At 36.4% G+C, this 15580-nt stretch overlaps 3 protein-coding genes across 7 annotated transcripts; 1 reads left to right on the top strand and 2 right to left on the bottom strand.

Annotated features, from left to right (window-relative positions):
* Nucleotides 1-48: 48 nt before the first annotated feature.
* Nucleotides 49-4400, bottom strand: LOC121257730 (soluble inorganic pyrophosphatase 6, chloroplastic-like). Its single transcript, XM_041158912.1, has 6 exons — nucleotides 4023-4400; nucleotides 2990-3150; nucleotides 2469-2569; nucleotides 2186-2367; nucleotides 1234-1332; nucleotides 49-398 (listed from the first exon to the last, which is right to left on the bottom strand). The coding sequence occupies exons 1-6, from the start codon at nucleotides 4272-4274 to the stop codon at nucleotides 306-308; spliced, it is 888 nt and encodes a 295-aa protein (XP_041014846.1). The 5' UTR covers nucleotides 4275-4400; the 3' UTR covers nucleotides 49-305.
* An 889-nt stretch (nucleotides 4401-5289) lies between these two features.
* LOC121258246 (probable protein S-acyltransferase 23) lies at nucleotides 5290-11243 on the top strand. 5 transcript variants are annotated; one of them, XM_041159679.1, is made up of 14 exons: nucleotides 5290-5675; nucleotides 6075-6215; nucleotides 7086-7198; nucleotides 7430-7509; nucleotides 7817-7980; nucleotides 8392-8530; nucleotides 8624-8714; nucleotides 8944-9001; nucleotides 9541-9618; nucleotides 9780-9878; nucleotides 10324-10402; nucleotides 10495-10643; nucleotides 10804-11062; nucleotides 11095-11243. In XM_041159679.1, the coding sequence occupies exons 1-13, from the start codon at nucleotides 5442-5444 to the stop codon at nucleotides 10990-10992; spliced, it is 1614 nt and encodes a 537-aa protein (XP_041015613.1). In that variant the 5' UTR covers nucleotides 5290-5441; the 3' UTR covers nucleotides 10993-11062; nucleotides 11095-11243. The 5 variants fall into 5 exon arrangements, with proteins under 5 accessions (XP_041015613.1, XP_041015612.1, XP_041015616.1 ...); XM_041159678.1 differs by having other exon boundaries at nucleotides 8624-8723; XM_041159680.1 differs by having other exon boundaries at nucleotides 5541-5675; nucleotides 5986-6215; nucleotides 8624-8723.
* Nucleotides 11244-11448: 205 nt separating this feature from the next.
* LOC121258147 (L-galactose dehydrogenase) lies at nucleotides 11449-15580 on the bottom strand. Its single transcript, XM_041159522.1, has 5 exons — nucleotides 15245-15580; nucleotides 13951-14179; nucleotides 13502-13801; nucleotides 12617-12745; nucleotides 11449-11850 (listed from the first exon to the last, which is right to left on the bottom strand). Exons 1-5 carry the CDS (start codon nucleotides 15424-15426, stop codon nucleotides 11722-11724), a joined length of 969 nt encoding a protein of 322 aa, XP_041015456.1. The 5' UTR covers nucleotides 15427-15580; the 3' UTR covers nucleotides 11449-11721.

Here is a 15580-nt window from a genome sequence, read left to right as displayed (position 1 = left end):
GTTGAATGTTAAGTAACTGAAACGGAAAAGACAAATTATGAAAAGTAGTTACCAAGAAAAATGTAATCAGATAGAAGAGTTCAAATCCAGCTTGATAATGGACAACTTTAATGTTTTCATACAAGCATTGATGGTAAAAAGATCAGCAAATGAATGATGCATCGTTCCTGCTCCATAATGGGAAAAAATGGCATTGGCCTGAACATAACATATTGCTGGGGAATCACTTGCTAAAAGGAAAATCTCTGGTGAGTCACTAACAGTCCCCCGCCTGTAGCACACTACCTTGCAGTCTGCCAATGCATCTATGCAAGTGAAAGTTCTCCAGAAGGAACCGATCTCCTAACAAGTTTAGCCCACGATTCATTTGTCTCGGTGATGACTTTAAGAGCATAATCCTGCTCATCAGGAAGAAATTTAAATCAAGGAAAAGATAATTATGAGGAGAGGAAAAAAAAATTAAATATAATGGGAGAACACGATAAACTCAGATAATATAATGAAAAATAATAATAATGATGATGGTGATGATGGTTACAGTAGTAATAACAGTGATGATAATGCAATGACTGAATTAATCTCAATATGATTTCCTCTGTCACGGTCCTCAAAAGCTGGCTGGCACTTGCCTTATCCCCTTATCATTATATGCCGAGCGGAGTGTATAATGCTGTGAAATGGAGTTTCTTCTTAAAGTCATGAAATGGTTTCATCTTGTGGCATTTTTTCCTTTTTGTTTTTATTTTCGAAGATAAGATAAAGAAGAAAGAAAAGCTCAGATGAATGATCAACCCAGATATATAAAAAGAAAACTAGAGACTGGTTCAATGCACAGTTCCATTACCAACGACACATTTAGCAACTGTTTTGGTGTGGGCAGTGATGTGCCATCATGTTCAGTATCCTTTAGCATAGTTGATCTATTGATTACTTTGGATATTTCCAACATGTTAAAGATGCAACAAGAAAAGAAACATAACCACACATAAAGCATGCCTCGTGCAATAGCAACATCAATGATATATGACCATACTCGACCCACGTCATGCTATGGTGAGATATGGTGCTAAAGAAAGATATCAAGAACACAGCCATCACATTAAAGAAAACTTTCAAATAATAAATTTCTAATGAAAACGTAGGGAAAACCTTGATTGTAATAAGCTGCTAACACAATTTGTATAGAAAATGACAGGCATGGAGAGCATTCTCAAGGAATCAAGCACAGAATACCTTGTTTGCTGCTTTGTTTCCAAGACCAAACTTGTTAGCAGGTTTCCCATCAGGAATCTTGTAATCTCTGAACCAATCCCTAATCGCAGTGAGAGTTCCCTGAAATACCATCAGATTAGGCCCCATAAATTTTGCTTACTGTGACTGGAAAATTGTACATGAGAAACACTGCACTATTTTTTCCCTTTTGGGTATACCATGACAACCAATGCCCAAAACAGTTTCTTCTAGCATGTCAAACTTGATTCTTGAATATAATTAGCAAGCTTTTTTTTTTTTTTAAGATAGAGAAGTCCACAAAAGACATGCTGAATGAGAAAAATGGATTAATCAGTTGATAATATATTTACTATTATGCTTATGAGACGTGTAAATAACAGATAAATTAGCTGAAATACTCAACACAACAAAGCCATATTTTGGTTCCACAAGGTTCACCACCAATTTCCTTTGCATCAAGTAGTTATTACAAGACTTTGTAATTCAAAAAAAAAAAAAAAATGTTAAGCTTATGACAAGGTTTAAATAATGGTTCATTATTTAAGAGAGACTGGAAATTTACACCAGCCATAATCCTAATTCATTCTGCTCACATAGAGAATGTACAGTTAATCCCTATTTTGCACAGTAATCCCTACAATTAAAACTGTATGTTGCATATACTTTTAGGCCATGGCTTATTTTTAAACTTTACTATTGCTGTGTGTTAGAATATTCAAAATGCAAGAGAACTTCACCCCCACTTTCTTACTGCACCTTCATTACATGATACAACTCATAGACAGTGGTTGGTCTATTTCCACAAAAAAAAGAAAAAATGGCATAATGACTTAGAGGATAACTGAAGATACTACAACATCAAGCACAGTAAGAGAGAGTAAGGGGGGTGGGTTGGGGGGGGGGGGGGGGGTTATTTTAGGAATATGTATCAGCACTTAGAAAATGGGCATACTGGGAAATGCTTCTCAACATCATCAATGTCATTCACAAGAGACGCTCTTGGATCATCCAATGAAATCGCAACTATCTTCCAGTCAAGTTCCCCTTCATCAATCATGGCCAAAGCAGCCAAGGGCTTGACTTTAAGAACTTGGCCAATCTTTCTTTGACTCTCACCAATCTCGACAACATCAACTACAGTTTAGAAGAAAACACACAGGGCATTATTCTCAATTTCTACTTGGTCTAAAACATACAAGAATGGTCAGCCCTAAAATAATTGTGTGGTTATATACCTGGATCGTTATCCCCTAATGCCCCTTCAACTTCAGAGTTAGCTGAGGATGGGTCTTCCCATGTCTGCGGAAGCAATCCATAATTCCAATTTATATTGTAGCTGACAATCATAAAACAAGATGACTCAGGATTCAGATATTTTAAGGAGATAAAACTCAAAAGATTGTGATATAGGATCCTTATAAAGCAGTAAAAAACCTAAGAATAGGTGAAGATAGTCAGTTTATGATCATAACTAGCTTATATATACAGGTGGACATTGAAACCCCCCATCTTTCTGTATCCATAATGACCATAGGTGAACAATTTTCTTAATAAAAAAGAATTTCTTAACTAGGGCTTGCACACTCAACTAGTGAACACCAGAGCTAGATTGTTTTCCACATTCAAAATTAAGGCTTGCAAACTCAACCAACAGTTGAGCCTGGATATCTTTCAATGAAAATACATACGACCAAAAAGACAGGCACTTATTTAGGACAAACAGTAACATACACCAAGATAGAATATCAGATCTTACGGATAGTATCGAAGCTTCCCCTTTTTCGTATCCTGCTTAATGGGAGTATATGGCTCATCAGTGGCTACCTCCATCTTTGCACTTGATTCTTTGGGGATTTCAACAATAAAGTTGAAAACACCATTACCCAAGCTCAGCGGAATATCATGCCAAGGGGAAATCTGTGACAGAAAGCAATATCTTATTTCAATATTAGTTCGCAAAGACGACAAAAAGGGGTTTCCATTTATCTTATAACAACTATCATTTCTATCCTCACAACATCTTTGCCAAACAGTAAACAGGGGAAAATGGCAGAAAGCAAAATAGGGCAAAGGAAACCAGTATAATCTTGATGTCATGTTTTATGCTGTTCATCATATCTAAAACTAGATGACCGTTTCAACTAAGCCAAACAGTCTTATTAGTCTCAACATCATACAGAATTCATCATCGTTCCGGGCGGTATATAATCTGAAACCATTGATTTTGTTTTCATTTATTTTCCGAAACTTCTCTGCAATAAAATGTCAGAGGATAAAAGCAAAAATTAGTAGTCTTTCGAACACAAACTGAGCAACGAAAAAACGATGACCAACCAAAATGAACGAAAGTACGAGATCAGCAGTCAATTTTCTTTTCATTTCCTACATTTTCAAGGTAACCAGAAGCGCTTACAAAGGATCCTAAAACGGGTAGTATATCAAACACAGATCGAGCAATTAGAACGACTAAACCTCTCTCTAAACAACAAGCTATATAAATTCGTCCTAGAATTAACTTGCTTGCAAATCAACGAAATCGAAAACTCTAAAATCAAAAGCATGAATTCCTCCCATTTCTTTGTAAATTTTCATTGACAAGCAAACGGACATTAGAACGGTAGAATTGAGTATGCAAAGGGCTAGTTTGTTCAAACTATAATTAATCATCCTTTTCCCACATTTCTTGTCAACCAAACAATGCGCCAAATGACAGTTCAATATACTCCCATTCAATATCCTCCATTTTTCTGGGGAACCAAACAAGATTCGAGCCAAGTGATAGAAAGCACCTTCCTGCCAGAATTATCGACGAAGAAGACCCTGTAGTCTAGCGTTTCAGGCTGACCCTCCTCCTTGATCTGAACCTCGGGATTGTAAATAGCTCTACAAGTAAACAACCTCTTTGCCGGGGACGATGCCCTTAGATTCTTGAAACGGAGACTGGTGTTGTACGGCGTATGTTTCGATAGGAAGGGGCTCTTGAAGAGCAAGCAGGAGGCGGTAGTGTTGCTCGCCACGGCTATGGCTCTGGTGGCCGCCATGATTGGATTCTCTCAGGATGTGACTGTGAGAGTGAGAACCACAGAACAGAACAAGTGGTCGGCGACTGAGTACCCCTGAGTCCTGATAAAAATCTCGTTTCAATAATGAGGTGGCAGCATGTAATTGGCTTGGCCGCCAATGATACATATATAGGCATGCGGTGTTCGAGGCACTTGTTGGACACCGCCCTTCTCCTTTCCTTTTTTATTTTTGAAATACTCTTATTATAAAGATCACCTAAAAATAATCTTTTAAATTGAGTATTTTAATGTAATTTATTAAATTATAAAATTATTTTTATTATAAAATAAATCTAATAGATCAATAAAATTATGTCAATTTATAAAATTATTTTTATTTGATTCTTTTATAAAAATAACAGTATTTTTTTTTATTACATTGATTGAACCTTGACTTATTACGTCGTGTATGCTGTTCTCGCCACGATCAATTATCATAGTTATTAACATGATGATCATGAGTCATGTTCAGATGTTTTATCTAGCAACCTTATTATTTTGCGTCGCTGTAACAACAAAATTTAGAGCCTAGAGCTATTAATTCTATTAAACTAAACAAAATAATTTGGTTTCTACGCTGATTGATCATAAATCCCTTTTATAAATAGTATGTTTTATATTGTTGATAGGCTAGAATTTGATTTATAATTTTTTTTATAAATTTAAATATTAAAATTAAATTGTGTTATTTATACAGAATAAAATGATTAAAAAAAATAATTAGATGTAGAGCCATTACTATCTTGTTTATTTTTATAATTTTTTTATAATTTATTTCATTTATTTATTACAATTTTTATAAAATTTTATAAAAAATAAAATAAATAATTTAGTTTTCTAAATTTTAAAATAAAAATCATATTAAAAATTTATATTTTAATAATATTTTATTAAATTTTTAACTTTAATTTCAATTCTTCTCAATAATGAAATTAGAAAGTACAAAGAATAAAGATCCGTGATGCGTTGATTGTAGGCTGTAGCCGGAGCAGCAAAGGAGGTTCTAAACTTTGCGCGTTCCATCTTGACCAGACTTCGCCCTAATAGCTCATGTGAACAAAACACTCAGATCTAAACCCTAGACCTCCCCAGTTCTCCTAAACCCTAATTCTTCGTCCGGTTCGTTCGCATGTATTGTAGCTCAAAATGTCTTCGTCGGAGATCGAGGTTGTGTCATTGGACGCAAAAGCCCAGCATAACAGTAGCGAGATGGCTGTGTACGACGTGTTTACCGCCTCCGCATATGGCGATTTTGAGAAATTGAGGAAGCTCGTCGAAGAAGACGGAGCCTCTCTCTGTCAACCCGATTTGAATGGGTATTATGCTCTCCAATGGGCCGCTCTCAACAACTTCCCCGATGTCGTGCAGTACATCATTGAGGTACTCTCAATACTTAGACCTTTGTGCATGTATGGGAATGAGTATGACGTCAAAATGTTCTGGAATGGAGATTTTTTTTTTTTTTTTTAAGTGAATGGAATGGAGAATTCTACTGGGAGTTTTGTTCAAATTAACTTAACTCGCGTTACAAAAGGGAAACAACGGGATATTTATGCATATCCGTGTAAGAGATGGATTGTGTGGTGAGTTTGTTGAAATTTATCTGAACTCGGCTTTCACTGGAAAAGAAGGAAAAAAAAGAACAAAATTTGAAGAATCCCGTGCAGTTGATGAAACATGTTATGTATAGGTGTATGCACTATTCTTTGGATTGCTGGATTATGGCGTGGGTGAGGTTTGATATAGTTCGATATGCCATTTTCATTTTTGTTGGTGAAGCATGGGGGCGATGTCAATGAAACTGACAACATGCAACAGACGGCTCTGCATTGGGCGGCGGTTCGGGGAGCCATTGGTGTTGCAGATGTGCTCTTGCAGAATGGAGCCAGGGTTGAGGCAGTTGATGTCAATGGGTATAGGGTAATTTTCTCATCTTTCTTCTTTCTTTTTTTAATTTATTCTCTTGGAATTTGGAGTTGGTCACTTTGTATGTGTAAATACGTAATGGTCATATTGAAATAATTATGGCAATTTTTATTTGGCAAATGATCATGATTCGTGATATTGATATGCTTCCCTTTGATGGATCTTACCACTCTTTCTGTCCACTTCTTTTATTATGGTGAATTGTGAAGATTGAGGATCTTGAAACGTGATTTATTTATGCTCGAAACAGCTCTTCAATGATTTTTCTCTGGTGTGCATGAAGATGAAAACAGAAAGGATAATGTAGTTGGAAAAGGAAGATTTTCCACTTATGATGTAGAGTTGAGATGAAATTTGTCGTGTCATGTTTAGCAACATATTGCTCTACACAAATGGTCAAAAGCTTTGGCAGAGGAGACACTTTTATTGAGATGGTATGCAATTTCAGGATCAACTTTTACTCAGTTATTTATGAAGTAGAAGACATTGCAGTGGCTAAACAGGATTCAGGTGGCTGACCTTTAGTAGTTTGGGAAAACGATTTGCAACTTGAGTTTCATTCTCTATACTTTGATGCAATATGCCAAATAGGTACCATTCAATAATAGTAGTAAGGTTGCAACTGTCATATGATTGAGAACGCCGAATTGCGTAAGTGGGGAGACTTAACTGTTGGTGAGCATATTTATGAAGTAGACCATCTAGGAGCTCTTCCAACCTCCTTATTATTGTTGGAAGGATTTTGATACCAATTAATCTCGGGTATTTTCCAAAAGTGCTCAATGTTAATTGCCAATTTATTCCACATGCAATGGGTATATATGTCAATAGTTTGTTATTTTTATACTTACATCTTGTCTGCAGGCAGTTCATGTTGCCGCTCAATATGGGCAGACAGCTTTCTTGAACCACATTGTTGCAAAGTATCAAGCTGATTTTGATGCACCTGATAACGAGGGGAGGAGCCCTCTTCACTGGTATGTCTATGAGCTATGAATTGTTAGTTTCTATAACTGGGACGGTTTATTCTGCGATCTCAATCTAGTTTTTAACAAAACTTCGTATCTGACTAATAGGTCTAGTCTTCGTCAACTATTCTTAATTGTTTGGATTATGAGATCATAAGGAGCAGTATTGTATAATTTGGAAACAAAAATATTTTCTAAGATTATCATAAGAAAATATGTTCTTTTCATGTTTGCAATCAGGGCTGCATATAAAGGATTTACAGATACAGTTAGATTGCTTCTATTTAGAGATGCATGCCAAGGGAGACAAGATAAAGAAGGTATGATAACTCAGCAATTGATATCTTCTTGTGCTGATTTTATGATTTCTCACATATTATTATTATTCAGTTAAAAAATAGATTGATTACATTTAATATATCAGATGAGTCCGAAATTCCCTGATAATTTTATGAATATATGATTGTAAATAAATGAATGGATAATATTCCCACTATTACACCAAATTTCTATCATAATTTGTGTTGATCTACATCCTAATGGCTAGGACTTTTTGTAAAATATGGTGGCTTTGGTAATTGTGTTAATTTATGCTCTAGATGTGATGATGTTGATATCCCATTTAAGGTTGTACCCCTTTGCACTGGGCTGCAATAAGAGGAAATGTGGAGGCATGCACTGTGCTTGTACATGCTGGCACGAAACAGGAGCTAATGGTGAAAGATAATGCTGGATTTACTCCTGTTCAGCTTGCATCTGATAAAGGTCATCGGCATGTTGCAGGTTTCCTTGTATGTATCTTTGTATTGGTATTACCCTTTTTTGTTGTTCCTGTATAAAGAATTCTAAATGGGATTTTTATGCGGTTTTCCTAGTACCATGTTGTTTTTTATAAGTTCTAAGTACACTGTTGATACGGTGTCTTCGACAGTAAATGGCAGTAACTACTGGGAGAACTGTTGCCATGTTGATTTACATTAGCAACATGTGTAAGGTTTTTCTGAGAGAACTGATACTCTGTTGTTATAAACACCTCTGTGCTCCCCAGCTAATTGTACACAATTCCTAAATCCTTGTTTTCTTTCCACTTTTATGTTGCAGTTACTCTAATCCAAACTTGGTCTTCAGTCTGTCTTAAATTGTCCATATCTTTGATGTGTTTCCACTGATAATGGTCTTTCTTTTCTTGGGATTTTGGGCAGTCTAATGCACAGTGGGCTCACAGCAACCATTGGGTAGACAAACTTTGCTGTGGAAAGATGGCAGATATAGGATATGCTCCCATTCTTTTCAGTATTATAATAATTCTCTTGGTTCTCTTCATCAACACAGTTCTTGCAGGTGAATAAACTATTATTTTGCAATTTCCTTCTGGTTGCAGATGGAGGTATGTGATGTTGGCAATCATGACTGACTTTTTACTACTTGTGGTAGCTCCTAACCTTACAAAGGTTACTGCTGTTGTCGGACTTTGGGGATGGACTACTGTTTCTCTGGCAGTTGGTTCACTTATTATGTTCTACAGGTGTAGTAGGTAATCTTGTGCTCTTTTACAATTTAACAGTTTTAGAATTTGCTAGTTATCTCATAGTATTGCTACTGATAAAATATAGCTATCTCATGGCATTATTACTAGACATGATGTACCATGTTTTTATGCATCTGGAAGGAGTGCTGCTACATTGAGCTTGCCGTTGTACTGTTGTACTTTTATCAAACTTACTTCCTTGATGTTCTCTCATTATTGGATGCAGTAAAGATCCAGGTTATGTAAAAAGGCAGGGAGATGTGGGTAGTCATAAAGATACAGAGGTTTGTACTATCTCCAATGCAGTATATGTTGCCTATTGCTGAGGGCCTATGCACCCCTGAAATTAGACGAGACGCTGTTCTCGGTCATCCGGTGCCAATAAACTAATAATAATAATAATAATAATAAAGTTCATTGTAGTTATGAGAGTTGTCAGAATAAAATGACTTGCTTCAAAAAAAAGGTTATGTTGATTATATGATAGGCAGTAGTCCCGTAAACAGAGCAGATAGAGAGTGGTAGGGGATGATGTCATCCAGTAAGAATATTATTCAGCATTTCAGATACATGCAATGGGGAAATCTACTGGGTCTTAGCATTCACCACCCAAATTTAAATCTTAGTAGTTAGTGGTGGTCCAGTTCTGTAGTCCTATTCAATTTGTCTACACCAAAAAGTAGATAATACAACTGAAACACATTATACATAAGAGTCACTTATGAAAAAACATATTATACATAAGAGTCTAAGATATATTCTATTCTGTGCTGTGCAAATGTGTGCAGATACAACTGTATTCTGATATTTTGATAATCTGTAGGGTCTTTTGTTGAATATTGATCTGGAAGGTTCCCCTATATGGACCGGTAATTGGTCTCAACTATGCCCTACTTGCAAGGTTTACTCTATAATCCTTTTCTTTCTGAAGATTTTTAGATAGAAGATGTACTGGAAATGTTCTTTCAATGCATACTTATAAAAAAAAAATGTTCTTTCAATGCATATAAATTATTGAGGTGCTGCCTTAAATATCTTTTGTATGTTTTCTCATCTTTTCAGATAATAAGACCGGTTCGATCAAAGCATTGCCCCACATGTAAGCGATGTGTGGAACAGTTTGACCATCACTGCCCATGGATATCTAATTGTGTGGGAAAGGTGAGTTGTACTAAAAACTATTTTTGTCCCAAAGAAATAGGGAAAATAAAACCTTATGCTGGATTCATAAAACTCTCTTTGTAAAATATGAAGATATATGGGATTAAAATTGTATCAGCAAACTGTTTCTTTTTTGCTGCTGTCAACGGGATTAAAATTGGACCTAAAACCTTATGATGGATTAAAATATGTAGATATATGGGAGGGCCTGTGTACTCTCAGGATTTGTTGGGATGCTGTTCTCGGACACCCGTTGCCAAAAAAAAATTTTTCTTTACCTCTTCTCAATTTTGTATGTTCTTCTGTTGAGTGAATAATACATGCAGCTACAACACGCTAAAAAAGATGTTTATTTTGCTGCTGAATTTGGAGCATTATGGTCTCCTTCTTTTTATCTGTTTCCTTTTGATCAGTTTCACTATCATCTTGATGATGCATCTTGCAGAGGAACAAGCGGGACTTTTTTGTTTTTATCTGCTTGGCAGCTTTGACATCATTCCTTGCTGCGGCAATTGCCATTCAAAGTATGCTGGTTTAATTTGCAGTGATGTATACATGTTTATAATGTTTATCATATTCATTTTTGGACTATATACCATCATTGTTTCTGTCACAGGGATTTGGACATCAATACCTGCCTTGCCAACGGAAGAAACATGGATTCATCATGTGGTATTTCAGAATCCTGGCGTTGTTGCATTTTTGCTCATGGACATTATTGTTTTGCTCGCCGCTACCATCTTAACTACGTCACAGGCCTCGCAGGTGATTTACTAAACCATTACTTATATAGTTATATACTCTGGAGGTATGCTGCCAGGAATGTACATGAATTTTATATACCATCTTGATGTTTTCAGTTGCTGTCTTCAGAATTCCTGGGTAGTTGTTAATTGACAATGGAGTGTTCATATTTATAACACAGATAGCTCGAAATATCACCACCAATGAACTAGCGAATGCCATTCGTTACGGATATCTCCGTGGTCCAGATGGGCGATTTCATAATCCGTATAACCATGGATGCCAAAAGAATTGTGCAGATTTTCTTATTCAGGGCTACACAGATGATAATGAAATTGCTTGGCGTCCATTACAGCAGGTTGATAGGTAAGAGTAATTTCCACGATGTGCAGGTTCACAGCAAAGCTTGGCGTCTGGTTTTCTCCCTACTGTCCTTCGTCTTAGATGATGCATGATGCCGGGCGTCCCCCTGCGCTAGCTGCATACATGTTCCGTCACAGGTCCCATAATTGTTACACATAAACCCTTGATCATCTAGGGATACAACAATTCAATTCAATTCATAGTTTCGCATATGTATTAATGTCTACTATTAGATAGAAAAGAAAATTAAAGTTTTTTATTCTGTTGTACTATGTTCTATCTGATATTCCAACAGCTGACTTCCCCGAACCTGTTTAAAACTTTAAAGTCTTTTTTCTCCTCCCCCCCAAAGTTTTTGACGTGTTAGATCATACTCACTTCCTAACACATGGCAATTTCCAATTCCGGCCAAACCTTTTGCCTCTTATATATTTAAACGAAAAAATAAATCAAAGCATCAATTATCCACAAAGAAGCTTTCCACTGCAGATCCAACAAAACATTTTGATGAGTCACGTACATCAGCCAATACCCGTTGGCCCAGAGGAAAGGGAGAAAAAGAGAGGATATTATTGATACATGACACGCTCATAACGTTAAAGATTTGGATACATTCCCATCGATAAAATTATTTCCTCTTATACAGGTAGAGCCTCACAACAATAGAATTCGTCCCCAATTGGATTAACCTGTTATTAATGCTCCAATTCACACCAATTCACATAAGTAGTAGTTATCAATGCTGGATTCCACTTGGCCATGTCTGATTCTTCACTGGCTTCAGGATAGCTTCAACCTCTGACAGTGTTTCCTCATCTTTGCCAACAGTTGTGACTTCTATAGCAGCAGCAACATTCTCCTCCACCTGATCATCAAAATGCCATTGAGTTAATCAACGGTTAAAAGAGCACAATTTTTAATTTCGACGTTGTTTAATAGAAAATAGTACTTAATTCATATACAGCACAAGGTCTTCTGTATTAGTCAGGGAGGTGCATGTTCTCTTTAGCAGTTATGGATTATTCCTAGAGGTTAAAAAACTACTATGTTCAAATATTACATAATACCGTATCAAGCTTATTGATTCCAATTGGAAGTACGACACAAAGGCAGGCCCAGATGATGGAGTGAGATGGGGATAAGATAACTGTAGATTTAGATATCAACGAAAACTACACTGGCAGATTTCATTAGGAATCTGAGACTGAATTGGGCTGGTCCTGATTGTACAGATTACATTAGGAATTATGGCAATCAATACTCCTGATAGTAAGATATAACCTGGTTTAAAGGACATGGCATGGGTATTTCAGATGAAGATATATTTACCATCAAAAGTGCTTGAGCACCTGATCTTTAGGACGCTACAGTTTAGAGTAGGTAGATCATTCCAAGGCTCAGTTTAGGTTATGGCTTATAGGAGGGAAAAGACTGTAGATTCGAAATTTATTCATTAAAAAGGGAGTGCTTAACAAGTTTGTTGTGCTTTATGTTAGAAGTAGCAATGATGTGGACCATCCGATCTTTGCAATGAAACTTTACCAGGAGGAGAATCAACTGAAAACTTATCTACATGAATTAATTATAAGACAAACAAGAAGGCACACATATACTTGAGCCCAGCAACTTACCTGTCCAGTAGAGTTCATTCCAACCAAAACAGATGAGAAGTCTTTATTTGACAGGCTATATTGCAGGGCCAACTTTGAAATATTCTTCCCCTTTTCTTTACAATGGGCAACAGCTGCTTGGCATGCAGACTTTTTGAAAATATGTAACAGATCAAGCAGTTAGCAACCTTATATTACATGCTTCAGAAAATAAAGAGATTACAAAATGTAGTCCATCCATTGTAAGCAAATAAGTTGTAACATAACATCTTTGAGAACATCTAACATGCTCAATGACTCCATTATGTGGCTGTATACCAAAACTTAACAGGCTGTTAGATACATTGAACATATAGATTTTCATTTACTTTTCATTTTAGTAATGCAATTCGATCATCATGTCCTCTCAGATATTGAAAACAAGGTAATAAACATTCTTGATTCCATTATAGAACATAAAGCTAGTTGCAGATATTCATGAAAGGACTTAGGTAGGAGTACTTCTCTAGATATCTGGATATTTTGTATAATATAATCTCCATCTATAATATTCATGAAAGGACTTAGGTAGGAGCAATTCTTGTAATGTGTCTATCTATCGGTTAAAGATTTTTTTCATTTTTTCCCATTGGCCTGATCTGCTGACATGTGTGCGTATGCTAAGAAATTAAGCTTCTTCCTTTCGCTTCGCCTTCTCCTTAGTTTAGGGAATTAAGTAACCCGGTTTTAAGTCATTTATGTCGTAACCGCTGCTATTGCCTATAGCCTTAGTTGAGGGAAAGCAAACCCGAAAGAGACATATATATATAGATATGATGTTGGTTAAAAGAAATCAGAATTTTGAGTTAGCTAATGATGCAAAAGAAACATAAGATTTTAGAATTTGTCATTTGAAGAGAAGAACACCTTGAGTTCAGGTGAAGCTGGGTGCCACTCTGGGGGACCTCTCTCAGTCAAAAGACCCATTGCAAGTGGAGAAGCAGTAATTACTCCAACCTCTTTGTTCTTTAAGTAGGGTAATAAATCCTCCAATGTTGAATCATTAATACTGTAGTGGCAATATGACAGAATTACATCCACTGTGCCTGATGGCACTCGATCGAGTACATATGTAAAAACTTCCAATGGAAGTCCAGTAATTCCAATAAAACGGATCTTCCCTGCTTCCTTTAATTTCTGAAGGGCAGGAATAGTTTCGTTGACAACCTGTTAACAAAACCATTTAAAGTATCCAAGTGTCACCACCACAATGAATTTTACAACAACCATCAAGAAACACACAAATGCGCATAGAAATATCATAATTAGAAAAGTCCACTTTCAAAGAAAGTAAACAAGTTTAATTAATTAAGCACCTGATCCAGAGATCCAAATTCAATATCATGGCATTGCAATATATCAACATAGTCTAGCTGCAACCTTGCTAAGCTCTCATCAATGCTCCTAGTCACTCTATCGGCACTGAAGTCAAAACCCTCAACGTACCGCCCACACTTTGTTGATACAATATATTCATGTCTTGGAACTCCTAGAGCCTTTAGTGACTTACCAAGCATCTTCTCTGACAAAGTTCCTCCATAGTATCTAAAAACAAAAATGAGAAAACAAAATAAGGTAGAGAAAGAAGATACACTATCAGAACTCTGCAGTGAGTTAGTTATCAGAAACAAAGCATATGATCAATGCACTGAAACAAGGAAAGTACATCATAACTAATGATTGATGAACAATAGAATTAAGAAGGGAAGCACAGAATAGACGTGAAAATGTGCAGGTTAGTACAGCAACTCAACTGCATCTTGGATCAAGAGAACCAAGACGAAAAGAAGGTTAAATTTGAAATCCAACACTACACACACGCGCACACATTTAAATGAGAATTACAGAACATAATGCTGAAATGAGTGAAGCAGTTTTCTTTTGTTAGATTCACATAACAATAAATATAGGTTTTAGAATGCTTTTTTATTTTATTTTATAAGTAATATAGGTTTTAGAATGCTAAAACGATATTACTTTAATTCAATCCCTTTCTAACAATTTAAACAACCAAGCAAAGCATTAGTGAGTTCTGAGTTCTTGAAAAGTGTTAAGCAATATAAAACAAAATCTTTGTCCAGTAGAGTTCTCAGTAATATAAATCTAACACCAAAAGCTATAATAAGTTCTTCTCTAGTTTCACCTATTGACATAAAGATTAAAACTTCCAGAGTTAACAACAAACATGGAGACGCATCAAATAAATTGACCACCTCCCTCGCCTAAAAACTCGACTGCTGAACTATGGATAAAGAATTCCAACTTTTCCGCCTCAACTAGACTCATTAACGTGTAACCTTTTTGATTTTGGAATCTGTTCACTTTCAAACACAGAATATACATTATCAATCCAATCTGTGAATATTATCATTTCTTTCATTAACAGAGATATGCTTCATCCTTTGCTATTTAACTTGCATCACGAAAAAAATGATTTCTTTAGTTTCAACTTGACTTTCATTTGCTTTCCGACAATCAGCTACGCAACAAAAGTCAATCCTAACAAGTTTTCTTCATTTTTCTACATTTTCTCAGCAAACCAAACCCCGGTTTACACGCGTGCGCACACGCACGAACAAAATTACACTTTCCAGTAATAAAATGACATACGGAGAGGTGTCGAAGAAGTTGATGCCGCGGCGAAAGGCTTCGCGGACGGAGGCGATGGCATCTTCGTCGGAGACCGGGCCGAAAACGTTGCCAAGAGGCGAGGCCCCGAAGCCAACACAGCTGAGCTTGAGCCCCGTGTTCCCGAGTTCCCGGAGCTCGAGACTGGCCGGCGGTAAGGCCATTGGTTATGGAGAGGTTTGCGCGTGAGATTGAAGAGAGGAGACCGATGTCACGGAAGTGAGAGAATCTGGAGAGTGAAGAAGATATTCGATGAGGAAGAAGCCAGTGATACAGAACTGGATTTGGAAAAGAGTATTGGATCTAGACAGACTCAAA

The sequence above is a fragment of the Juglans microcarpa x Juglans regia genome, chromosome 3S, assembly GCF_004785595.1.
Source record: "Juglans microcarpa x Juglans regia isolate MS1-56 chromosome 3S, Jm3101_v1.0, whole genome shotgun sequence".
Taxonomy (NCBI): domain Eukaryota; kingdom Viridiplantae; phylum Streptophyta; class Magnoliopsida; order Fagales; family Juglandaceae; genus Juglans; species Juglans microcarpa x Juglans regia.
This window is presented reverse-complemented; position numbering and strand designations above follow the sequence as displayed.

Excerpts from the sequence above, each read along its gene's own strand:
- LOC121257730 (XM_041158912.1), bottom strand. The coding sequence starts at position 4,274 with ATGGCGGCCACCAGAGCCATAGCCGTGGCGAGCAACACTACCGCCTCC. Across the intron at positions 2,570-2,989 it reads GGGAAGCTTCGATACTATCC|CTACAATATAAATTGGAATT; the intron begins GTAAGATCTGAT and ends TATGATTGTCAG. Across the intron at positions 2,368-2,468 it reads ATTAGGGGATAACGATCCAG|TTGATGTTGTCGAGATTGGT; the intron begins GTATATAACCAC and ends TCTAAACTGTAG.
- LOC121258246 (XM_041159678.1), top strand. The coding sequence starts at position 5,442 with ATGTCTTCGTCGGAGATCGAGGTTGTGTCATTGGACGCAAAAGCCCAG. Across the intron at positions 7,981-8,391 it reads GGCATGTTGCAGGTTTCCTT|TCTAATGCACAGTGGGCTCA; the intron begins GTATGTATCTTT and ends GATTTTGGGCAG. Across the intron at positions 8,724-8,943 it reads ATGTTCTACAGGTGTAGTAG|TAAAGATCCAGGTTATGTAA; the intron begins GTAATCTTGTGC and ends TATTGGATGCAG.
- LOC121258147 (XM_041159522.1), bottom strand. The coding sequence starts at position 15,426 with ATGGCCTTACCGCCGGCCAGTCTCGAGCTCCGGGAACTCGGGAACACG. Across the intron at positions 13,802-13,950 it reads AATTTGGATCTCTGGATCAG|GTTGTCAACGAAACTATTCC; the intron begins GTGCTTAATTAA and ends TTTTGTTAACAG. Across the intron at positions 12,746-13,501 it reads CAGCTTCACCTGAACTCAAG|TCTGCATGCCAAGCAGCTGT; the intron begins GTGTTCTTCTCT and ends ATTTTCAAAAAG.